The sequence below is a fragment of the Podarcis muralis genome, chromosome Z, assembly GCF_964188315.1.
Source record: "Podarcis muralis chromosome Z, rPodMur119.hap1.1, whole genome shotgun sequence".
Lineage (NCBI taxonomy): Eukaryota > Metazoa > Chordata > Lepidosauria > Squamata > Lacertidae > Podarcis > Podarcis muralis.
The window spans coordinates 4,753,792-4,780,190 of NC_135673.1; the positions used below are offsets into that span (position 1 = coordinate 4,753,792).

At 46.7% G+C, this 26,399-nt stretch overlaps 1 protein-coding gene across 3 annotated transcripts in view; it reads left to right on the top strand.

The window, feature by feature from the left end:
• Positions 1-1,917: 1,917 nt before the first annotated feature.
• Positions 1,918-26,399, top strand: part of COL27A1 (collagen type XXVII alpha 1 chain) — a 256,136-nt gene continuing 231,654 nt past the window's right edge. For 2 of the 3 annotated variants that reach the window (XM_028714253.2, XM_077922727.1), the window contains exons 1-2: positions 4,781-4,951; positions 12,100-12,170. In XM_028714253.2, coding sequence (XP_028570086.2) covers positions 4,878-4,951; positions 12,100-12,170 — 145 coding nt within the window. In that variant the 5' untranslated portion in view covers positions 4,781-4,877. Of the gene's footprint in view, positions 2,266-4,780; positions 4,952-12,099; positions 12,171-26,399 lie in introns of those variants that run through there. The other variant, XM_077922728.1, reaches the window with a different exon arrangement.

Below are 26,399 nucleotides of genomic sequence, written 5' to 3' on the forward strand. Positions count from 1 at the left end.
CTCCGGACAGCGCTGGCCCCCGGCCTCTTGAGTGAGATGGGCGCACAACCCTAGAGTCTGTCAAGACTGGCCCGTACGGGCAGGGGTACTTTACCTTTACCTATTTGGGGTCTGAGTCATATAGGGCTTTAAAGACCAATGTGAGCACCTTGAATTGGGCCCAGACATAAACTGGCAACCTATGCCAGCGACAGCTTGTAAAATCCTGGGATGGGCCCTTTGCAGCTTTTACCTTTGGGGCATGCCTGGGACTCATCCAGATTGCACTCCCAAGAGGGCTGAAATAGATATCCCTATTAATGGAAGTTCCTATCAATAGAATAGACTGGTGCCAAGAGGAGGTCCCCTCAATCACCATTTGCTTTGGAGAGGACATTTTTTCTTCAAAATCATGGCAGGAATGGGGAAGGTTGCACTTCCTCTCTCTGCCTGCTGTGATCCTGATCTAGATAAAGTGCCCTGCTCTTGGTTTAATTAAAAACAACAACAACTCTGACAACATTTTGATTGGCACATTTAAAGTATACTTAGGGATGCGGGTGGTGCTGTGGTCTAAACCACAAAGCCCAGGGCTTGCCGATCGGAAGGTCAGCAGTTCAAATCCCCACGACGGGGTGAGCTCCCGTTGTTCGGTCCCTGCTCCTGCCAACCTAGCAGTTCGAAAGGACATCAAAGTGCAAGTAGATAAATAGGTACCACTCTGGTGGGAAGGTAAACAGTGTTTCTGTGCGCTGCTCTGGTTCGCCAGAAGCGGCTTAGTCATGCTTAGTCATGAACCGGAAGCTGTCTGCAGACAAATGCCGGTTCCCTTGGCCTATAAGAGCAAGATGAGCGCACAACCCCAGAGTCGTCGCGACTGGACCTAACAGTCAGGGGTACCTTTACCTTTAGGCACCTGTAATAATTGAAATAAATGCTTCTTGCTTCCCTACTGATTTTCCTGCCTTTGTTGGCCTCCATTTCATCTACTGCAGGTGTGGAGAACATCTGTGGCCTTCCAGATCTTTTGGACTACAATTCCCATCATCCCCAGCCAGCATGCCTCTGAGTTGCAGTTGCTGAGAATCACAGGTGGGAAGAATGCTGTTGCACTCAGGTCCTGTTTGCAGGCTTCCCATTGGGGTATTGGGTTGGCCATTGTGAGGACAGGATGCTGAATCAGATAGGCCTTCCAGCAGGGCTCTGTTTATCCCAGGGGTAGTCAACCTTTTTATACCTACCGCCCACTAATGCATCTTTCTTGATGGTAAAATGTCCTTACCGCCCACCAGTGCTCGGTGGAAGGAGGATTCAGCTTCTGCCGTAGAACCCCCTACTGCCCACCTAGAATCCTGAAACGCCGACTAGTGGGTGGTAGGGACTAGGCTGACAACCCCAGGTTTATCCCAATATTCTTATTCATCCTCCATCTCTCTCTCCACCCGTTTACATGAAGTATTGACAACCTCCCCACCAGCTTGATTCATGGAGGATGATGGCTACTGGCTCTGATGGCTCTGTTCTCACTCTACCTAAGAGTCATCAGTCTCTAGGAATCACAAGTGGGGGAGAGTGTTGCTGCGCTCAGGTCCTGTTTGTGGGTCTTTGCAGAGGTAACTGGCTGGTCACTGTGAGAACAGGATGCTCAGCTAGATGGGCCTTTTGCCGGATCCCTGACTGCCCTCCTCTTCTTTTTCGGTATGTGTGTGTCATGACAAGGCGAAGTGGGAAGAGGAGCTTCTGCCTCTTCTGTGCACTTGTGTTGTGATTTTTCAGAGCATCTGTGGACCCTGCCCTCTGGAGGCAGGACCGGTTGCTCATTAGCTGAATTGCCTGCTGAAACTGGATACCTGGCTCCCTCCAGCCAAAAAAGCAGAGTTCCTGGAGCTATTTAAACAGGACAAGGGACACCTTCTCTCAGAGGCATCCTTCCCTCACATCCCACACCCCTTCTCCAGCACGTCTCCACACCACGCCAAACATCTCACTCCCTAATCCGTCTTCTCCATGGACTGACCTATTCAAGCATCACTTGAATCCTTAGGACAGGGAAGAAGCAGCCACCTGCAGGAACAAAAACCAGAGGAGACTCTCCTGAGATGCTCTAGGGGCACTTGAACTCACAGCAGGGACTGGCATCTCTCAAGGCTTGAACATTCACAGTGGTTCCTTAGTTCAGGAATCAAATTGCTATGTGAAAAAAAGGAAAGCAGCTGCCTACAAGAGATCAATTTAAAAACGCCTGTTGAGACCAATGACTGGAAGTGCTGTTCACCTGGATATAGAGTAAGTGTCCATTATCACTATGGGGGCAACTTTGCACACCTGTGCAGCTCTACTCAGCAGTGAGTTGTGCTGAATTGAACAGGGTACATCTCTCAGGTAAGAGGGTATAGGATTGCAGCCTAAGTGGGGTGGCGGGTAGGAACGTTGATCAAATGGGAAAAAATAGGTCAAGGCTTAAGACTTCTGACTGTTTCTGAATAATTACAGTTCTCATTTAGAACCATTCTAGGTTGTTTGTGTGTTTTAAACTCTAGCTACTTGAAGAGAAGAAGGAAAATGAGGAAAAAGCATTCCCTTGGGCAATTCCTACTATTTTGCTTGTGTACATTTCTTGAAAGCATCAATGAAATGTTTTTAAATAACGAGTGTGGCCACCTCTGCCTTTTACTGGGAGGGAGACTTTTTAGCAGTCCATCTGGCAAGCTCTGGCTAGCTCTGCAACTGGAAACATGCTGAACCCCATTAAGGATGCACCACCCGCCACTCAGCCTCAGCAACAGAGTTCATGGGGGGCTGACTCAGGACTTCATCCTTTAAAGTAATGCAAATTGATGAACCCAACATTTCTTCCATATGAAGCTGCTGCATATCAATTCAGGCCATTGGTCCATCGTGTGTGTTTTTGTGTGCATTTGTGTAGATGACAGACAGACAGATAGGACTGGTCTGTTGGTGAATTGCAGCCCTTTCCTGTTTTCCTTCGCAAGTGCTAATAGATGCAGATTGATAAAGTATTTATGGGAGCTCAGGAGGCCTCCCACCACCACTTTGCTTTAAATTACAGTATCTGGAGGAGAGTTCATTCACTTTTCATCACCTGTTCTTCAAGCACTGGTATGTTTCCTCCATAAATGTTCCTTTCCTTTCCTTTTTCCTTTCCTTGGGGAAGAGAACCTTGCAATGCCCTGCTTCTTCCTGCTCCTTCTCAGTATACTTACTTATTTGGAAGTTAAAGGAGCACTAAGCACTCCAGACAGCTTCTCACTCCCATCACTGTATGAATCCATCCACCACCACCCCCTGCCCCCTCCCCCAATTCAGGAAGTAGCTGTGGAAGCCAAAGAAAAGAAGCCTTGTGGCTCTTTCAAGGGCTGTTGCTGCAATCCTGCCTAGCACACCTACCGAAAGCCCTATTGGAAAAAAATGCCCAGCACTGCAGTGGTGGCAGCTTAAGCTTGCAAGGATTACCGGATATTTCGTCAGATGCCTTTTTCTGCACAATGCATTTTGGGGGCATCTGCAGCCTATTTCTGCAAAGCATTTACTTAAAGGGAGTGTGTGTGTGTGTGTGTGTGTGTGTGTGTATGAAAAGTCCAACCCTCTTCCGTAACTCTTGTGCAACTCCTCACATACAATCTGGAGGAAAGTCATTTTGTGTCAGAGGTGCAACTGACTGGAGTGGGAAATCAATTTTTCAAAACCAAACCAAACCAAAACAAAACAAGTGAAACCCTAGACAACTCTACTCGGATTTAAGTCCCACTGGGTTCAATGAGACTTACTGTGCAATGCGATCCTATACTGTACATGTTTACTTGGGTTAAATGATTAACTTTTAGAGGGGGTAGCTGTGTTTGTCTGTAGCAGCAAAGTGTGTTAATATGGTGCTCAAGAAAATGTAGCAGGCTGCAGGCTCAGTTGCCCAGTTTTCCCAAAACCTGTCAAGATTGAAAAGTGCTCCAGAGGTACCATCCCTCCTTTTTTGCAACATACGTATTTGCAATACGTATTTTTGCAAAAAAAAATTAGGCAGAATTTATATCTACAACCATGGAACGATTCTATATGTTATGTACCTATATATACATATATATAATTTAAAGCCTTCCTTCGACTTGCAACTTTCCCAAGCGCTCTCCCCCCGTGTCTACACTAGAGGGCAGAAAAGAGCAGCAGCTGCACAGAGCAGCTTTTGGTTTGGTTTGTTTTTTAACTCCAAAAACCCACCCCAAACCTTTTCCCCCCTCACTGCTCCAAATCTTCCTTTTTCCTCTTTCCAAAGTCCAGAGGCGAGTTCCTTGTGGCGGAAGAACACCGGTATCTGCATCTGCAAAAGCAGAAAGCGTCTCCACTCGTGCGCGCCTGCTCTACCGCCACCAGGCAATAGCTGAGCAGAGCCCCTGTGCCTAGAGGTGGGGAAGGAAAGAAAGAGGGGGGATCGTATCCCCCCCACAACTGAGATTTCTTTCTTTTTAAGAGGGTGGGTGCGAGGGAGAGAAAGGAGAAGCGTGTCGGAATCCCATTCTAAGGCTGCAGCGGCGGCGGCGACACCCGCGTCCGGCGATCATGCGGGCGCTTCGCTTCCCAATGTGCCGTTTCGCCTCTCCTTCCTCCCCTCCTTTTTTCCCAAGGCACCCGCGATCGGAGACTTAAATGGGATTTAAAAGTCCTGCTCCTCCGCCAGCGACCAAGGGACTGCAGCGAAGAGCGCGAGCGCAACGGGAGCGAGGCGAAGGGAGATCTCTGGGGCTGCGGAGCTGAAGAGCCCCGTCCGAGGGAGGGAGGGAGGGAGGGTGGGAGGAGGGCAGGCAGGCGCGGGGTTCGAGGGGAAAAGGATGCGCCCCCAAGGCAGCTTTCTAAGGGATCGCAGCGAAACAATGCACTAAAACGTGATGAAGCTGGAATTAGCACCGCTCTCCAAACTCAAAGCAGCGGCGGCCGCAGCAGCAGCAGCAGCGAGCAGGGGGTGAGTAGAAAGGCTGGAGGTTGAGACTGGTAGGGGCACGAGTGCTTCTGCTGTGTGTGTGTCGCCCCCCTCCCGCCCCCCTGCAGCAGAATTTGCTCCCCAAACGCAGCGAGGCTGGTTCTTAAACCACCTTAAAAAAAAAAAAGTAAATGGAGGATTGTACCTTGCCCAGTGGTGCAGTTAGATAATTTTATTTATTTGATTTCGTAGAATCTTAGAATTGCAGAGTTGGAAGGGACCCCCCTGGGTCATCTAGTCCAACCCCCTGCTATGCAGGAATCTCAGCTGAAGCATCCCTAACAGATGGCCATCCAACCTCTGCTTAGAAACCTCCAAGGAAGGAGAGTCCACCACTTTCTGAAGGAATCCATTCCACTGTTGAACTGCTCCTCCCATCAAAAAGTTCTTCCTGGTGTTTAGTCTCCTTTCTTGAAAGTTGAAGCAATTGGTTTGGGACCTGCCATCCTGAGCTGGAGAAAACAAGCTTGCTCTATCTCCCATGTGATGGGCCTTCAAGTATTTAAGGATGGTATCATATCTCCTCTTTACCAGCCTAAACATACCCAATTCCATCAACTGTTCCTCATAAGGCTTGGTTTCCAGACCCTTGATCATCTTGGTTGCCCTCCTCTGCACACGTTCCAGCTTGCCAACATCCTCCTTAAACTGTGGTGCCCAGAAATGGACACAGTACTCCAGGTGTGGTCTGACCAAGGTAGAAGAGAGCATGATTATTACTTCCCTTGATCTGGACACTAAAATACTTCAGTTGATGCAGCCTAAAATAACATTCACCTTTTTTTTTACTGCTGCAACACACTGTTGAGTCTCATGACTTCATAGGGGAAGAGGTGTAGCACAGTGATAGAGCATCATCCCAGCTTTTCTGGGTCAAGCTGGGAAAAACCCCTCCCTGCCTTTTCATCCAGTCTAGGTAAGGCTGACCTTAACAGACCAATGGTCTGATTTGGTGTTAGGCAGCACCCTATATTGTTCCTCTTTAATTCAGCCCTTTATTCAGAACCATGAGGACTGGAATCTATTCATGTTCATGGGGAGGGATTTATGGGAAGAGCACCTGCTCTGCATTGCCGAGGGTTCCAGGTATGGCCTCTCCAGGTATGGCTGGGAATGTCCCCTGCCCAGAACCCAGGGCAGCTGCTGCCAGTCAGTGTTGGCAACACTGGGCTATATGGACCAATGGTCTGACTCAGTATGAGGCAGCTTCTTATGTTCCTGTGTCACTTCATTTCAATTATGAATTGCTTCCCATGAAACATCACCAAATGATTAAAACACACACGCACTATTATAATATCACACACACAACACACATGTACATAATTATATACATACATACACTTCCATGCACACATATATACTATATGTATATATAAAGCATACAAATTTCAAATTCATTTCAGGTACAGGCTGGGACTAAAAGGAAACCCCACTTTAAAAAGTAGAGACTGTAGACTGAATGGCCCACCCAACCGTCTTTAGATGGTGGTGTGCATTAGATGTGATAAGCCAGCCTTGCTTATGCTAAGGTAACTTGCAGCTTGTTCTTTGCCCCTGAAGACCCCAAAGACCCACTCTTCCCATAAGACAATCTGAAGCAAGTGAAGGAAAAAATAAAGCAGGCTTGAAGAGCTGTAAGTTCATCAGGTCTAGAGTATAAAGTTTCCTAACTGTAGTTCTGATCAGAGATGTAAGATCTGAGGATGAGGAGATCTCTCTCTCTATCTGATCAAGGAGAGTGGCACCATCAGAACAGGCACAGGTCTGGTCTCCTGCCTGGCAGAATGAACAACCCTGAAGTAAACAAACCAATACGCATTGCCCTCCAATGGTGGGTTCCCCCTATAATGCCATTTGAAGCAAAGCACATTTCCATCTTAATGGGACAGAGGCAGGTCAGACCATCAAACATCTGAGAGCCTCAAATGACCTAACTGTATCTCTGACCAAGGAACAGGCAGAGAGGTGTGATATCTGGCCATGGGAGGGGTGTGTGTTGACATGTAAGGGTATGTAGTTTTGGTGTACTTTGGGGAAAATCTGCTTTGGCTAAGGGCAAAAATGAGTGATTTTTTTAAAAAAAACACAACTGCTCCCGGGCAGGAGTGTCAGAAGACTGAAATGCAAAGGTCTGGAAAAGGTTGATGGAAGGTGTATGTATGTGTGTGTGTGTTATATTGTCTACTCTGGTGGAGGAGGAAAGAGGGAGATGTAAGAACCTGGAATGGGCGGGTGGGCAGTGAACTTATTTAAAAGGCCTTTCTTAGCTCCCTGAGATGAGATGAAGGAAGGAAGGATTCCCGAATTATTAAGATGACTTTTGTCTATGTGAGAATGTGGTACAGGGATTGTGCCCTCTTCTTTTGAGTTGCTCATCATTGGCAAAAAAAAAGTAACTAATAATAGTTTTCTGCATCAGAAGGTTGTGTTCATGTTCACAGAAGTGCTGTGGAGGGGAAGGATTAGGTGTGCAAGAAGAGCTCTTGCTTTCAGAATCTATAACCTCCCTTCCCCAAAATGTGTCATGCTTCCTGGAGACACATGCTTTGCATGCAGAAGGTCCCAGGTTCAGTCTCCCAACATCTTCAGGTGGGACTGACAGTGTCTGCTGCAAAGCTGCTGCCAGTCAGTGTAAACAGTATTGAGTTGGTTGAACCAATGGTCAAACTTAGTATAACTTCCTGTTGGTCATTAGGAGTATCTATAGCTTAGCGGCAAAGTGCATGCTTTGCAATCAGAAGGTCCCACTGTCCCATGTTCAACCTCTGGCGGGGAAAAACTTGGCCTGAGATGCTGGAGAGCTGCTGCCAATCAGAGTCAGGGGGCAATGCTGGATGCGGTGGAGCAAAACTCAGTGCTGGAGTATTTGCTTTGCAGGTGGAAGGTCCAAAGTTCAGCCTCCAGTTATGAGACCCTCCTCATTGAGGAGCTATTGGCCACAGTGGTCCAGGCTTCACCAGCACTCTTAAGGTCTTTTGGACTCCAGTTCCCATCACACCTGAGCACTGGCCATTCTGGACAGGTTTCACGGGAGTTGCAGTCCAACATCTTGACGGGACCAGGTTGAAAAGAGCTGCAGCAAACTATTGCAGGATGGCTCAATCGTATGCTCAGCAGAAACTGGAACACAGAACACTGTCTTACACCAAGTCAGACAACGAGTGCATTTAGCTCAGCACTGTCTACAGACCTCAGCAGCTGCCCAGAGTCTTCTCAGGCAGGGATTCCCCCCCCCCCCCAGTCATAGCTGGAGGTGCTCTGCCACTCAGAACCTGGCACCTTCTACATGCAATGTAGGTGCTCTGCCACTCAGATAATACTGAACAATTGCACTACCCCTAAGCATAAAGCATTCCAGCCCCCTGTTTTGAATTAATTAGGAGCTAAGGAAGCTGCCTTCTACTAAGCAAACCATTGGTCTACTGAGGTCAATGTCAACTACCCTGACCAACAGCGACTCTTCAGGTTCGGGACTGAACCTGGGATCTTCTGCATGCAAAGCAGGTGCTCTCTGCTCCTGAGCTGTGGGCCTTCTCTTCTAAGGGAGTGTGCAAGTGAAGTACCTCTTATTGAGACAGAGTGCTGCTAGTTAAAAGAGATCAGGTAGCACTAACTGACAGGAAGCAACTTCTGCCTGAGACCTTGGAGAGCTGCTGCTAGTCAGATTAGATGACAGCCTGGCCTGGTATAACACAGCTTCCGATATCCGCATGCTCTGGTTATGTCCTTAGCACAAGCTAATTTTTAGATGCATATTTGGCAGATTGTGTGAGTCTGCCTGTGACTGACTCTGCAGAAAAGTAGCGGTGGTGGGGAAGAGAGAGAGGGAGAGAGAAACATTTCTGTTTTGCCCAGACTTTGCTTCAGCATGTCTGAAAGCCTCGGAACGGCTCCTCCTTTTTGCCCAGGTATACCTGCCTGCCATCTCTGTTGGGTTTTCTCCCCCAGGAGTTAGGCGTTTGCATTTTGCAGGGGAAACACCTGCCTGGCTTTAGAGCTGGCTCTGAATCAGAGAGGTGGATGATTGCAGCTTTCAGGGGGGAAGAGAGAAGTGGAAAGGGACTGAGCTGGAAAAGCGAAGCCTAAGACTTATCAATGGGAGGGAGAAGGGAGACCAAGCGTGCGCACGAGAGAGAGAGAGTGGAGGTGGATGGTTGGCATTATGGGGAAACTCATACATGTAAAGCTGCCTTATACAGAGCCAGACCCATTGGCTCATCAAACCCAGGGCTGGCCTTCCAGAGTTTCAGGCTGAAGTCATTCCCAGCCATACCTGGAGATGCCAGGAATTGAGCTTGAGATCTTCTGCATGCCCTTTGCCTAACAATAAAAATAAGGTTTCAGCTTATCCAGAGCTAGAGCATCACCACCTGATATTTATATTTTTGCTTCTTAACAGCAAGACAGTCTCTAAGTGGTTTTCAAGCATTATAATAGATATTGATATAACTAAAAAGTAGCAAGCCTGCAATAGCAAATAAAACAGTAGCTCCCTTCCCCGCTGCCAAGCAAAAAACAGGAGGAAACTTAAGAGCACATTTAGAAAACATCTTTAAGGAGGAGGCATTGCCACCTCCTTCGCCCTCTCTCTTGCCAAGGCACATGTTGACTGGTGGCTGCTGAGGCTTTGTTGGAAGGCCTTCAGAACCCAACACCTGGGTAGGCAATTGCAGCGGTCCCTGATGGCAAATGGGACACATCCCGACAGACCTCCGTCTCCCCTCAGTAATGCATTGGTCACTCAGACCTGTAACATATCAGCTCTTAAGTGCACGGCCAGCTGGTCATCTATGAACTCCAGAAACATGTTTGTAAGCATGGGTGGGAGCATGGAGGTGTGTGTGTTGGGAAGGGGCGGGGAGGATAAACCAGTGATGGGGAACCTCTGACCCGTGGACTTATTTGGGCTCAACCTGTCCTGCATCGAGGGACGCGGGTGGCGCTGTGGGTAAAACCTCAGTGCCTAGGACTTGCAGATCGCATGGTCGGCGATTTGAATCCCCGCGGCGGGGTGCGCTCCCGCTGCTCGGTCCCAGCGCCTGCCAACCTAGCAGTTCGAAAGCATTCCCGGGTGAAAGTAGATAAATAGGGACCGCTTTCTAGCGGGAAGGTAAACGGCGTTCCGTGTGCTGCGCTGGCTCGCCAGATGCAGCTTGTCATGCTGGCCACGTGACCCGGAAGTGTCTCCGGACAGCGCTGGCCCCCGGCCTCTTGAGTGAGATGAGCGCACAACCCTAGAGTCTGGCAAGACTGGCCTGTACGGGCAGGGGTACCTTTACCTTTACCTTTACCTGTCCTGCATCTGGTGTCATATACAAGCCAAAACAGTGGGCCAAAAGGTTTGTAAGCACTAACAGCCAGCAAGTCACCCATGTGTCAGACTTGGCAAGGGGTGTGTGTGTGTGTAAAAGATAAGAACTTAGCCTGCTGGCTGCATCCAGCCCCCCCCAGTAGCAAGCATTTCTTATAAGACAAGGAACCTGTGGCCTGCCTGATGTCACTGGTAGCCCCTTCAGCATGGCCAGTGGTCTACACCTGGAGGGATGTGCACTCAGCAAACCTAATAAAAGGAAAAATAGAAAGAAGGAAAACCCCATTTTGAAAGTTTGCCCCTGTCAGTTACAGGCCTGATAAAAGTTACAGATAGGTAGCCGTGTTGGTCTGCCATAGTCAAAACAAAAAAATTCCTTCCAGTAGCACCTTAAAGACCAACTAAGTTAGTTCTTGGTATGAGCTTTCGTGTGCATGCACACTTCTTCAGATACACTGAAACAGAAGTTACCAGATCCTTCTATATAGTGAGAAGGTGGGGAGGGGTATTACTCAGAGGGGTGGTGGGAATGGGTGATTGGCAGATAGCTGTGATGAGCCTGTTGACGACTCTTAACAACTGCAATAGGTCTTACAGGAAAAAGCAAGGGGTGAGAAGGTGAAAAATGGCTTTGTTATGTATAATGAGATAAGAATCCAATGTCTTTGTTCAGGCCAGGTCTCTCCGTGGTTTTAAGTTTGGTAATGAGTTCCAATTCAGCAGCTTCTCTTTCCAGTCTTTCTGAAATTCCTTTGTAGTAAAACAGCTACTTTGAGATCTTGTATAGAATGTCCTGGGAGATTGAAGTGTTCTCCTACTGGTTTCTCTGTCTTGTGATTCTTGATGTCAGATTTATGTCCGTTTATTCTTTGGCGTAAGGTTTGGCCTGTTTGTCCAATATAGAGAGCTGAAGGACACTGTTGGCATTTGATGGCATACACAATGTTAGACGATGAGCAATTAAATAGTCCCGAGATGGTATGTGTGATGTTGTTGGGGCCAGTAATGGTGTTGTCCGGGTGGATGTGGCAGCAAAGTTGGCATCTGGGTTTATTGCAGGCTCTGGTACCAGTGTCCGTGTTAAGTCTGGTTGTAGTATTATTGTGGGTTAGGAGTTGTTTAAGATTGGGTGGCTGTCTGTAAGCAATGAAAGGTCTTCCTCCCAGAGCTTGAGAAAGAGAACTGTCATTGTCCAGGAGAGGTTGTAGATCTCTGATGATGCGTTGTACTGTTTTAACTTGGGAACTGTATGTGATGACTAGAGGTGTTCTGTTATTTTCTTTTTTGGGTCTGTCTTGCAGCAAGTTCTCTCTGGGTATCAGTCTGGCTCTGTTGATCTGTTGTCTAACTTCATCTGCTGGGTATTTTAGTTCTAAGAAGGTTTGCTGTAGATCTCTTAGGTGAGAGTCTCTGTCTGTAGAATTGGAACAGATAGGCCTGATAATTGAAAGCTGGGTTTGCTTTTTCCATGGAAATGGGGAGAGGAGGGGGGGGGTGTTGCCAGTGTTTTCCTGGAAGCAGGTTCTCTCTCCCCTCCCTCTCACACTTTTCCTGTGATGTTGTGACTCTCCTTCATGTTTCAGGCTCAAATGCTGCTGGCTGCCTACAACCAATGTAAACCAGCCCATGTGCTCCTAGGGGAAGGTTGTGGATCACTGTGTGCCAGTAGAACCCTGGCTAATTTATTGCCTTTTTTTGTTACAGGCTCAGCTTGCTAACCTTATTCTCCTTTTCTTTAGCTGGTGACCTGTTGCTGCAAGTTTCTATCTGAAGATATTTTGAAACTGAAGTAACTTTTGTGTTTTCTTCTTTTTAGGGGATTCCCTTTTCTCTGGACCGTTTTCTATTTCACCTGTTTCCTAGGATTCACACAAGGAGGTCCTGAAGGTAAATTTCAATTTTGAGAGTCCTTTCCCACCCACTTTGGTAGCGGGTGGGTGGGTAAAGAGAAGTCTTTTATCGAGCAAACCATTGTTTGCTTTTCTGCTTGAAGCACTCAGGGCAAGGTAGAAAACATAAAAGCTGGGGTGGGCACCCTCTGTCCTCTGATCTGCGTCTTGAGAAGTACATAAAGCTGAAAGGGGAAGTGGGAAAGAGCGCCACTCTTCCAACTTCCTCCTTCAGCTCTATGTACTTTTCAAGAGGAAAAAACATGGCCACCTAAACAACCTCATCACCAAGGGTACCATGGCTTTCACAGGCACCATTTTAGCGACCCCTGGTTTAACAAGGAATTCCTACCTGGTTGTGCTTCTGTGTGCCACAGAACACCTGCTACTCCTGTGTAGGGGAATGAGTGTACAGGGAGAGGAGCAGGGCCACCCTTTCAGCCCTCCCCGAGTGCATCTGCTTTACCCACATCCATATGTTGCAGAAGAACAAAACCGAGCATGTAGGCTGCTGTTCTTGAGTCGGGGGGATAGCATAATCAGGACACACAACTAGGTGTTCCAGTTCCATGGAGCTCCTACTTGTGAGCCAAAGCTCAGATATTAAGTTTTCTTCACACACAACTGCAGCCAACACGTCACTGTGAGAGAGAAACATATGATGCCCGGGGCAGCAGTTAAAGCAGAACCATGCTTTTCTCTCACATGAATAGGGATAAAGATGTCCAGTAATGTCCAGTGCCTTGATACATGGTAATGGTTGGAGTAGTGGCTTGCGTATTAGGGGGAAAAGAAGATGGAAGAGGACAAAAATTTGAACAAAATTTGTAACTTCTAACAAGTATGGGTTGTATCCAGTGTTAGATCTACTCAGGGTAGACTTGTTGAAATTAACATACATGTCTAACTTAGGTTCATTAATTTCAGTGGCTCTACTTAGTTGGATACAACCCTGTATTCATCAGTAAATTTAGAAATAATTGCCATTTAAATAGATATGCAATATGTTTTACCCCAGTGGGAGAGGCTGTGTCCAGGTGACCCCAGTGCCACCTCAGTCTGCTGCCCAGATGCCACGGTTGCTGGGGAACTTTGTGGCCCTTGCTGCTTCTTCTTCGGATGATTTACCTTTATGTTGGGCTTAGGCTGGTGAGTCCTTCAGAGGATGCCTTCAAATAGAGGACCATCCTCTAAAGTAGGCTGTGTAGCCACCCTACTTATGGGGTGGGTTAAGTTGGAAATGGCATTGTGTGCTATTATACTAATACTGTGCATGGCTTTCCCCAGATATACACTAGAGGTGAAAGTTACCCACTTTCCCCCTGCCAGATAATTATGTTCGGTAGGTTTGGGATGCTCGGTGGTTAGAAATGGAGGAAGTCTGCTGCATATGTATACAAGCTCACCTTGCACCTGCAAGGTCTTCTTGGACTCTTCCCCTGCGAAAAAGAATCTGATAGTAGTGTGCAGCTGGGACAACTCATCTTTGATTGAACCATAACCTAGTTGACAACACATCAAGTAGTTGAAGGCTGGTGGTGTTAGGATGGTGTCTTGTGTCAATTCAGACCATTGGTCTATCTAGCTCAGTATTGTCTACACTGACTGGCAATGGCTCTCCAGGGTTTCAGACCTGGGACTCCTCCTATTCTACTTGTAGATGCCAGGGATTGAACATGGGAGTTTCTGCATGCAAAGCACATGCTTTGCCACTGAATGATGGCCTTCCTGCCTGTTGCTGCTTCTGCATTGTTTACAGGTGGTTGTACTTGAATTGATGCTCCTGACTTGCACTTAATGTTCTTATTGGTGCATCCCATATCTATTATCATTATCATTATCATTAACACTGCTCAGAAGAGAAGGCCTACTGAATTGAGTGGGCCTTATTCCCGGGTAAGTGGGGTTAGAATGGCAGCATTGGGCTCTAAAGTACTAATGAATGATGGTCTCCAATGGCTGCAAACCTCAAGCATCCCTCTATCCTTGCTCATCCATCACTCCTGAAGTTTGAACTAGAACTCAGGTGTGAGCAAACTTTATGCTTGCAGAATCTATCTTCTTTCATTTGTGCTAGAATCTCAAGATCCATCAAATTAAACCTGATGCAAAAAATGTATACCGATGTTAGAATTAAGCAACTTTAAGCACAGAAATGTGTTTTCAGTGGCAGTTTTGAACAGACCTCATGGTCCTCCACTCCTGGTTCCCCTATTCATTTTGTCAGCATAATTGAAAAAAGGGATCATTTTGTTGCTGTGTCGTAGTTAAGCAATTGGACACTGGAAACTGACCAATCTACTGCAAATCATGCTGTGATCTCCCAGGAGATCCAGACATTCCTCTGCCTCACTTTGCGAAGTAGATGGTGTAAAGGTCCTTCTCATCTTCCCATTAATGCAGGTCATTGCTTGGCCTCTTTGCTTGTCCTTCAGAACCATTTCCTCCTCTTTCCCTGCCTTCACTGAAGAGGGTTTATAGTTCAGCAAACACATTCCATATGCCATATGGAATGGGTTTGCTGAGTTATGGAGGGAAGGAGTAGGAAAAATGCACTCTTTCTGCTACAAGAGAGAATGGGTTTTCTCCCATTCAAAGTGGCTGCAGGCTGAATATGAGGTTAGTGGGTCTTCTTGTTTCTGCTGCTGCCACATGTTCCACTTCCAAAATGTTAGGAGTTGTCAAAATTCAGCCCCAGCCCAGATTTCAAACCCCAGGTCTCCTCAAGGGGAGCTAGACTTGCCAGTCAGTGGTGGCTCTTTGCCATTGGGACTAGCATGGAGGAAGGCAAGGAAGGCTCAAAAGTAGGTGGAGCCAGAGACAATGACAGGCAGAGCCAACTAATTCTAGTTGGGAGCAAAACTAGACTCCTCCCTGCTCAGTTCTCCAAGGCTAAGAGAGAGGAAGCTGAAATGCAGGGCTACCTCTTGGACTGGTTGTAGGTAAGAAGTCTGGCAAGTGGGGTTTCGCTGAGGGCAGACCGGTTGGTTGGGCAGTGTACCAGTTGCCCAAAGGAACCATTCTTCACTGCCTCCAGCAGGTCTCCACATTGAATCTGAGTTTCCCTGCTCCAGGCATTCCCCTCCTCACAACCCAACAACCAGCTGCCTCGGTTCCTGCCCAGCTTTCAGACCTGCCCGTCTTGTGTCGTTCAAGGGCACAGGAGCAGAGGAAACAGTGAGCCACACAGGAGCATCAGAGCCACTTCCAAAGTGCCTGGCTAGCTGCATGCGAGGCTATTCAGGAGGAAGAGGAAATGCATGGAAGTACCTGCCCAGATCCGGGCCTGTGAGCCAGGAAGGGGTGGGACCCTCCAGTTCCTTTGTAAAATTCCTGGCTGAGCTGCTTCGTTGCTGAAGCAACAGCTTCCTTTCAAGCTGCTGTCCCTCCGCTGTAAGGTAAAGGGACCCCTGACCATTAGGTCCAGTCGTGGCCGACTCTGGGGTTGCGTCGCTCATCTCGCTTTATTGGCCAGGGGAGCAGGCGTACAGCTTCCGGGTCATGTGGCCAGCATGACTAAGCCGCTTCTGGCAAACCAGAGCAGCACACAGAAACGCCGTTTACCTTCCTGCCGGAGCGGTACCTATTTATCTACTTGCACTTTGACGTGCTTTAGAACTGCTAGGTTGGCAGGAGCTGGGACCGAGCAACGGGAGCTCACCCCGTCGTGGGGATTCAAACCACCGACCTCCTGATCGGCAAGTCCTAGGCTCTGTGGTTTAACCCACAGCACCACCCGCATCTCCACTGTAGGAGGCAGTAAAAAGATATAGGACCCCTGACAATTAAGTCCAGTTGCGAATGACTCTGGGGTTGTGGCGCTCATATCACTTTACAGACCGAGGGAGCCGGCCTTTGTCCGCAGACAGTTTTTCTGGGTCATGTGGCCAGCATGACTAAGCCGCTTCTGGCGAAACCAGAGCAGCACACGGAAACACTGTTTATATTCCCGCCAGAGCGGTACCTATTTATCTACTTGCACTTTGACGTGCTTTCAAACTGCTAGGTTGGCAGGAGCAGGGACCGAGCAATGGGAGCTCACTCTGTTGCGGGGATTCGAACTGCCAACCTTCCGATCGGCAAGCCCTAGGCTCTGTGGTTTAACCCACAGCGCCACCTGCGTCCCATGTAAGAGGCAGTAACTGCCTCTAAATGCCAGGTGCTGGGAATCACAAGTGGGGAGAGCTGCTGTTGCACTCAGGTGCTGCTTGCGGGGTTCCCTTAATGGGCATCTTGTTGGCCACTGTGATTGCAGGATGCCAGACTATTTATTTATTATTAATTTGAGTTATTACCCACCCTTCACCCTAAGACCCCAGAACAGATTACAATGCAATTATAAAACAAATAAGCAATTCCAATTATTACATAAGAAAAATCAGTTCCATATATAAAACAGTTTAAAATAATTCCATGTGTAAGAGCAATGTGATTTCATATACAGATGCAGACTGGGGTGGTGATCTCAGCACATGTGGGTGGTTGGAAGAGAAAGGCGGAAGGGCCTTTGGCTTGATCCTGCAGGGCTCTGCTTATCTTCTTAGGGAGAGGATACGGACACTGTTATCTGTGCCTCAATAATGGCCAGGCTGGATTACTGCAGTGTTGGGGATTCCAGTCTGTGGGCACCAAAGGGCCTACAGAGATATAGCAGGACACCCACCAGGACTGCTAATCTCCTTTGACCAGATTACAATTTATAATGGCAGTGTGAGGGTCTCCTCACTCCCCCAAGCGCTGCTCCTGCTGCCAGTGGCTGCTAGCCACAATGGCAGTGCTCTAGTGATACCTCCTGAGGCAGCATGCCTCCAAACCCCAGTTGCTGGGAATCACTAGCGGATACAGCAATATTGCACTGAGGTTCTGCTGGAGAGCTTTCCACTGTGGCGTCTGGTTCGCCCCTGTGAGAACAGAGTGCTGGAGTAGATGGGCTTTGGCCTAATCCAGCAGGACTCTTTTTGTGGTCTTCAAGTTCCTTATCTGGGGAAACAGAGGTCATATTCACCCTATGCATTTAAAGCACTGGGATACTGTTCTAAACAGCCATGGCTTCTCGCCAAATAATTCTGGGAGCTGTAGTTTGCTAAGGGTGCTGAGAATTCTTACGAGACCCCTTGTACAATTACATTTCCCTGAGTCGTTTAATAACCAGTCCCTCGTCATGAGGAACTATGGAAATGGTGGTCCTTCTTATAGCACCCTGAAACTCTACAGCTCCCAGCGTTCTTTGGCCACAACTGTTTTAAAGGGCATCATAGTGCTTTAAATGTGTGGTGTGAATGTGGCCAGACACATAGGGAATCAGCAAAAAATTGCTAGGGTGGGGGCTGGCCCTGGCCTGTAGGCCAGCTGTTGGTCACTATTGCCATATGGCATGGCTCGACCTCAGAGAACATGCTTTACTATGCTGTGTTCTCTCTGCTTGTTAGTCTCCCCTTTTGCTTTACGATGATGGCACACAGAGCTTTCCATTCGGCTGACAGCCCAGCAATATTATAATGAGTTTCATATGTTGCTGGCAATTCCCTTGGGGACATTGTGCCGGAGAATAGTTGGCTCTGCTGCCTTCCAGAAGGTCATTTGTCGGCCTAGTTCTTTTTAATAAAATACTATCACACTGCACTGACACTTAACAATCAAACTTCTATATATATAATGGTACCTCGGGTTAAGAACTTAATTTGTTCTGGAGGTCTGTTCTTAACCTGAAACTGTTCTTAACCTGAGACACTACTTTAGCTAATGGGGCCTCCCGCTGCTGCCGCGCGATTTCTGTTCTCATCCTGAAGCAATGTTCTTAACCCGAGGTACTATTTCTGGGTTAGCGGAGTCTGTAACCTGAAGCGTCTGTAACCTGAAGCATCTGTAACCCGAGGTACCACTGTATATATATTCCTGGGTGGGGAAATAAAGCCTATGAAGATATGTCAGAGGGTGTGGGGTTTAGGCTGGAGACCTGCGCAACCTGTCCCATCCACTGGGCCAGTCAGGTGTGAGACTGGCAGCTGGGTGGAGGAAAATCAAAACTGATTGGCTGCTGAGGTCACCTAGTGAGTTTCATGGCTGGTTGGTAGGGTGATCACCTACAGGTCATAAAAGAAGGGGACTCATATTTGCATAAAATGTGCATAAGTTGATGTACAGATGCAAATGAATAAATTATTTCTATCTTTTAAATAGAAATGCAATCGTGACACATCATGGACAGTCCCTCTTTCTTTCCCTTCTTACAGTCCTTTGTCTTTACACCAGACTTTATTTAACTTAGAGAACTCAGATTTACATAAAATTTGCATATGCTGATTCATCTCACCTTGTAGGAGAAGGCTGTGACCAAGGCGACCTGTTTGCCTGCTCAGTCTGCTCTTCAAGTGTTGTCCACAATGGATGGGCAGTTTCAAAGCCCTCCTGTTTTCCTTCGTTAGGGTACCTTATTTTGAAACCAGACCACCCTTCAAAGAGAGGATACTTTAGAACTAAAGGCTGCCCCTCCGTAGAGAAGGTCACATGGCCACTGTACTAGAGCAGTGATGTGAACCTGGGTCTCTCTCAGTCACCCTAACCACTGCACTAAACAGCTGTGAAAGGAAGGGATGAATAAAGACTGACTCCTACAAGTTTGTGCAACATACTGTCTTGTACACTGACTAACACTCAATGACCTGTGGCTGAAGGGCTGACGACAGGCAATACAAGTCTCTAAGGGCTGTTTCATAAGCTCAAGGTCTGGCTGGATGTGGTCACTTAGCAACAAGCCTGTGCTTGCATGAAATCCATTACAACAGCAATTGATGAGTAGATAGAATAGTACAGTGGTAATTGATACATGGTGGTAGCCCACTAAGAACTCACATAACCCAGACCCTCCAAGTGTCCCTATTTTCCAGGGACGTCCCTGATTTAGAGCATCCATCCTGGTTTCTGATTTGATCCTGGAATGTCCCACTTTTCCTAAGGACGTCCCTATTTTCATTGGAGAAATGTTGGAAGGGTTACCAGACCCCCAAGCTGTCTGAAGGCAATTCTGTATAGGGAAGGTTTTTTGTTTAATGTTTTATTATGTTTTTATATACATATACAGTGGTACCTCGGTTTAAGAACAGTCCGGTTTAAGAATGCTTCGGTTCACAAACTCTGCAAAACCGGAAATAGTGTCCTGATTTGAGAACTTTACCTCGGTCTAAGAACAGAATCTGAACGGTGGAAGAGCACTGGCGGTGGGAGGCCTCATTAGGGAAAGCACGCCTCGGTTTAAGAACGGTTTTGATTTAAGAACGGACTTCCAGAATGTATTAAGTTCGTAAACTGAGGTACCACTGTACTATATACATTACTATTTATACCCCACACATATTACTGGGTTACCCCAGTATATATGTGTGTTTGTGTATATATAATTTCTATACCACTTTATATTTTTAAGAAAAATATAAAAGTGGTTACAGCATATTAAATCAATAAAAGAATTAAACAATCTGAAAAAAGTCAAATACAGTGGTACCTCGGGTTAAGAACGTAATTCGATATGGAGTTCCATTCTTAATCTGAAACTGTTCTTAACCTGAGGTACCACTTTAGCTAATGGGGCCTCCCGCTGCCGCCGTGCCACTGCCACGCGATTTCTGTTCTCATCCTGAAGCAAAGTTCTTAACCTGAGGTACTATTTCTGGGTTAGCGGAGTCTGTAACCTGAAGCGTCTGTAACCTGAAGTGTCTGTAATCTGAGGTACCACTGTACTGTATAGAGTAAACAGTCAAAGCAACATAATAGAAAACTAAAATAGTACCTTAAAGATTTCAAAATAGAACATTACAAAGGAGGTCAACTACAGAATACATATTTAACATAATAGGGCTGGTGAGACTGGGCCCAGCCCCCTAGGCCAAGTGGAAAAGGTTTTGTAGGGAGCGGCCTCCACACCTCACAGCCGGTTAATGTTCTTCCAGCCTCATGAGGAGCCTCTTCAGGACATCCCTATTTTCACTGGAGAAATCGAGGGTAGGAATAACTTATGTGCTGAAAGAGCTGCAACTGGTGGCCTGCTTTCCTCTAGGCACAATTCAGGGTACTCCAGAATGAGGCCACCAGTTGCAGTCCCTTTAACGCAGGGGTTATGTGAGTTCTCAGTGTTTCAAATCCTAAAAGTCTTGGGCCTCAAATATCTGAAATGCTGCCTCCATCCCTATAGACCCTCTTGGATGTAAAGATTGTCAGAGAGGGCCCTCTTGGTAGCTCCACCATCTTCAAAATTGTGGGGAATAGTGACCTGGGAGAGGGCATTCTCCGTGGTAGCCCCTTAGCTGTGAAATTCCCTCCTCACAGAAGTATGTCTGGCACTTTCAATGTGTAGCTTTCGTCATATGCTGGCCTCTGATTACACACACACACACTGCACCCTTTGCTTATTTATTTGGTCTTTGTCTATTTTTCTTTCCATCCAGAGGACGGGATGTTTGGCGGCAGGGAGATTTTCCATAAAACACAGACACACACTTTTATATAAGCATATATAATCTTAGGACCAACACCATTATTTTAATGGTAAATTTTCATTGATTTTAATACTGTATTTTTTGTAACTAGCACATGAGACCTTATGGCAAAGAACGGGTAAGAAATCTAAATGATAATGATAATGTAAACAAATAAATAAAATCCGAGGACGGGAGGAACTCCTGAGATGTCCCCCCTTTTAAGGATAACCAAAAGGAGTCACTGTGCTATTGCCACAGCTGCCTTGTTGGTATGCATCGTTGTCCAAACATCTGTTGGTTGGTGAGCTCACCCCCTTTCCCTCTCCTTTAATAGCAAAACCGTCTCCCTTGGATTTGTGCAAAGTTTGAGAGGAAGACCTTCCTGTGTCACCAGCAGGCAACCAGTGTTTTAAGGCTCTTGACAGGTTGCTGAAGCCCTTGAAAGGGTCTTGCTGCTCAGATCTCTTCTCTCCCTCTGCCTCACCACCAGGTCTCTCTCCAGCTTTAAGGTAGACACCCTTGCAGTGTGGTCCTCTCTTACAGAAATGGGCCTTGGTGGCCTTATCCAACACTAGTGGGTAGCAGTGCCAGGATCAGAGCTTGGCTGCTGTGCTGGGTCTAAAGTGCCACTTTAATTTCTCACGATACTCCTGCCCTAGCACTGCTCTGGGGCAGTGTGGGGAATTTAAGTGGGGTTGAGAGACAACTGGCATGGTCAGGATCTTTGGGCAAGTGTCACCATAGTGGTGGATCTTGCCTGGATCCTATCCTGATGCTGGACTTCCATGACTATTTCTACCACCTGGGAGAACTCAGAATATTTGTTCGTTCAATTTGGACCAGGCCTTCCTCCAAGTAAAACAGGGTAGCCTATACCGGCCCCCACAATATTACCTTGCTACAGCCCTGTGAGGTTAATTAGGGCTAGAGAAAGGGGGTGTATTGTGGAATCAGTTGCCCTAATGGAAATGTCAGCCCATATCCTGCCGCCCCTGATATAATTTGGATTATCCATTTCTAGGGAGAATCCAGTCATGGTTGTTGTTGCTGCTGCTGTTGATGATGATGTTGTTTTTAAACAAAAGCCCTGTGTTTGTGATATCTTAGTAACAATATTCAGCCCTTTCTGGAATGCTCAAAGTAACTGGTTCAAATGAGTATCATGGTTTGAGGTGGGATTTCAACTCCAAGTCTTGCTGGATCCTAGGATGACATTCTAACTGTGGTTGCCAACAGTTTGGATCTCTGGGCACATTTACAAATTGAGGAAACTACTGCGGACACCTCACATATGCCATAACTAAGCATGCATCACAAACCTTTCTAGGTTGGGGGGAACCTCAGGCCCAGGGACCAAATATGGCTCTTCAGGCATCTCACTATGGCCCTTGGACTTCACCTCAGACCACATGGCCTCACTAGCCATACCCTCTTTCCTCAGGCCACATCAAAAGTTCAAAGGTAAAATTTATGTTTGTCCCTCCTCCCACCTTTGCCTCTGGCCTCACATGTGCCCCCGCAAGATTCCCTATCCTTGACTTGTGCTATTGGCTACAACACAATGATTATTTGAAGCCCCATCTTCGCAGGGGGAGGGGACCAGGTATCAAAAGTGTGTGGGTTGTTGTTGTTTTTTGGTAATGTCAGGCAGATACTTTCCTTAGCCTCCCTCTTTTGCTCCTGGAAGGGTTTATAGCGATATAGCAGTGACTAGGAGCAATATGAGTGGCAAAATTGTGCTTTAAAATATGCAGGAAAGAGAGAAAAAAAAAGGTGTGGAGACTGAAAATAAGAAAGTTTCTTGAAGCTGAGTCTGTTTATCAATTTTTGCAAAACATAAAGCAAGAGAGAGAGAGAGGAGCAGAACCTGTGGTATTAGCTTTTTTTATAAAATGTAATCTCCCTCCTCCCTGTCCGATTTATTACTTCCTCACGTAAGAGATGAACATCTGGCGAAATCACTTAAGCAAACATTTTTCAGTCTGCGCTGTATGCTAACGTTGAGAAAAGGAGGACTAAAATATTTAGCTGTTTCCCTCTCTCTTTTGGGGGATGGCCATATTAATATACTGTACTGGAGTTCTCACTCATGTTTCTCCACTCCCAGTGGAGCTAGGGAATGCTGACATGTTTCTAGTCTGGCAGTAGGCCCTGCGACACACATGTAACCATCTCCACCTTATTTATTTATTTAAATATGTATAGGCCGCATTTTCATTAAAAAATATGGCAAATCAGTATACAGTATACAAAATTACAGTAAGAGAAATAAAAAATGCCCGTAAAACCATTACATTGCAAAGGACTGAATAGCACAGTTCTTAGAAGACATCTAAATGGGGGCTGGAACATGATGGAATAAGGGTCACCAACATGATGCTCACAAAAAGTCTCCATAGATATTCCCTCTACTCCTTTTCTGTTTGTTCTGGCTCAGCCACTTCTACCCCCCCCCCCAATAGAAGCCATTTTGTGTTGTTGTTGATTAAATTTGTATACCTCCCATCATCCATAGATGTCAGGGTAATTCACAGCATAAAAATACAAGATAAAAACACAAAATACAAAGTGAAAGCAAGAACAATACAATACAATACAATACAATACAATACAATACAATACAATACAATACAATACACACTTCTCCCACCCCTTCCCACTCACCTCTCCACAGCAACCATTTTGTGACTTGGTTCCCACAGTATTTTCTGAAAATTCCAAATGTGCCCCCCGGCCCAAAAAAGTTGGTGGCCCTTGTATAAACATGACTAATTAAAACAATCCAATCCAACACAATTAACATACAACCATCTAAATTAATCTTTTAAAAATAGCCAAAATCAACCACTGGAAGCCCATTTGATTTTTTAAAAATAAGTGTTTTAGTTTCCATTTAAAAGGCAGCAACAAGGTAGCTGGCTGAATCTCAGCTGGGTGAGTTTTCTAGAGCTGTGGAGCCACCACAAAGAAGTGTGTGTGACTGACTCAGAGCTAGGGTAAAGTTACAGTGGACAGGGACCCTTTAGTCAATGTCAAAGCTCAGGCAGATGTGTGTGTGTGTGTGCTCTTTAGAGCAGGCATGGCCAAACTCGGCCCTCCATATGTTTTGGGACTACAACTCCCATCATCCCTAGCTAACAGGACCAGTAGTCAGGGATGATGGGAATTGTAGTCCCAAAACATCAGGAGGGCCAAGTTTGGCCATGCCTGCTTTAGAGTAACCAGATCCAATATTGTTTAGGGTGTGGGTAGGCAACCTTCTCTCTCTTGAGGGCTTCATTCTGTCTTTTGCCAGTGGTGGGCAGGACCAAGGACAAAAGCGTGTGAATTTATAATTCATAGATAGATGGATATGGAGTTATATGCCACCACTGCCCTGCTTGCAGAGGGCTTTGGAAATTTAGGCTGAGGGCTATAAGCTGCTTAAAGCTGGTTCAATGCATTGCAGATCAAGGCTAGTGCTTTTGATTTCCAGTAAACAACTGATTCTTTTTCCTTTTTCTCATATGGAAGTGAGGTGAGGAAGATGGAAGTGTGTGGGTGGGGAAAGACTGCTGGCTGTTGATGTAGTTTTGCCTGTGATATGATTTATATTTGAGGGAGGGAGGCAATGGGAAGGTATATAGTGGTACCTCTGGTTACGAACTTAATTTGTTCAGGAGGTCCGTTTTTAACCCGAAACTGTTCTTAACATGAGGTGCGTTTTCGCTAATGGCGCTTCCTGCTGCTGCCGCACCGCCATTGCGTGACTTCCGCTCGCATCCTGGGGCAAAGTTCGCAACCGGGAGCATCTACTTCCGGGTTAGCGGAGCTCGTAACCCAAAGCATTCGTAAGGAGGGCGGTACGTAACACGAGGTCCCACTGTATGGGGAAAGACTGTAACTCAGTGGCAGAGAGTTGCTTTGCATGCAGAAGGCCCCAGCATCTTGGAGAGCCACTGCCAGCCAGTGCAGACATTACTGAGCTAGATGGATCAAAGGTCTTACTTCAGGAGAAGGCATTTTCCTATGTTCCTAGACAACAGTAAGACAGAAGCTAGGACATTGTTAGTAAAGTAAGGCCTCAACCTATGCGCATTGAACTTCTACGTATTCAGCTTTATGCGCTTAGCAAGCACGCAAGCAAGCAAATGAATGAACAAATAAATAAATAGAAAGGGAGCAAGCGTCCAGAAAAAAAGACTTTGGCTATCTCACCTGCTGATGAACCCAATGTGTTTTGACTGGACAGAATTTTGGCTTTAGGCACGATCCCTGGAACGTAACCCCTGCATAAGTTGCGGGCTTACCGTGTGCCAAACAGCAGCAACAAAAGCAACAGTTCAGACTGGTTATGTCGCTTGATGTACAAAAAGGTCTCCGAGTGACTTGCGATGTGTTTCAGAGCATCAGCATAGGTAAAAAATACTTTATAACTGAAGCCCACAAGGCAGCCCCTCCCCAATAACAGCAGCCGAAAGCTTGGACCGCACAACTTCCAGCAAGCAACAACGTAGTCCAACATATAGATAACTGGGGCAGTTGGAGCAGGACCACAGTTATATGCGCCTACTATCAGGCTACTGCAATAATTCCAGCCACCTCATTGTGGACCAGCTGACGTTTCCGAACTGTTGAAGAAAGCAAAGCATTACACATGGGCAGGAACCCTTCCATGGTATATACCAATGCAGCCTTCAGATGTTGTCAGACTCCAACCAGCCAGGGATGATGAAAGTTGAAGTCAAGTGTGATCTGGAGGGCCACAAGTTTCCCTTGCCTGGTGTAGTGGAACACCATGTTCACAATTACCCCTTTTTTGAGAGAGAGAAAGGTTGGCAGAGTTCTCTTCCAGGACGGTATTCTTGGGGAGAGATTCAATTGTCCAGGAGCAAACACACCTTTCAAAAAAAAAATCACACTGGTGGCAGCTGTCAGTCCTATTCTCTCCAGCATTAAGCAGAGGAGTGACAATTTCCATGTTCCTTCCACTTGGCTCTGGAATATATCTGCAGTCTTCTGTGTTATGAAGTCTGTGTTATTCCTGGAAGCAAAAAGGAAGCTTGCAAACTGCCCCCTCCCCCGCCAACTGGTCCCTTTGTGAGCAGGAAGTATAGGGGAAAAGGGTCTAATTGCCTTTCAGCTGTTTTATAAAATATACTACAAGGTTTTCCCCCCATTGTAGGGATTTGTGCTCTTCTCTTTCTCGTCTGGTCCAAGGAGATGGCAAGATGTCAGCCTAACAGAAGTTGGCGGCTTCTCATTTGTGTTTGCAGATTTTTCTTTCTGGCTCTGGGAATACAGAGGACTTAATGTCATATGTGACTGTGAAGGGGGAGGGGGAGGAGGCCGGATGTTCTGGACTGTTTTGGTAGAGGCCTTAAAAATAGCCTTGGGTTTTTCACTTTCACTTCGTAAGTTTAAATCTCAACTTGTGTAAAAATGCAGCAGCTCAGGGACCAGGCAGCTGGAACACGTGACAGCAATATTGTACAACTTGCACTGGCTTCTGGGCATAATTTGTAGTAATGGTTCCAACCTTTAAAGATCTAAACTTGGAATGGGGAAGTGGGGATCCCTCTGATGTTGCTAGACCATGACTCCCAACATCCCTGACCATTGGCCATGCAGGCTAATGGGAGTTGGATTCCAACATCTGGAGGGAGTCTGCGGGCCACAGTCCCCCATCCCTTTCTTAAGCAATGTAGAACTGGTGAGTGGGAGAGATCAGGCACCAATCCTTGAGTGATAATCCTAAGCACATATCGGCTTGA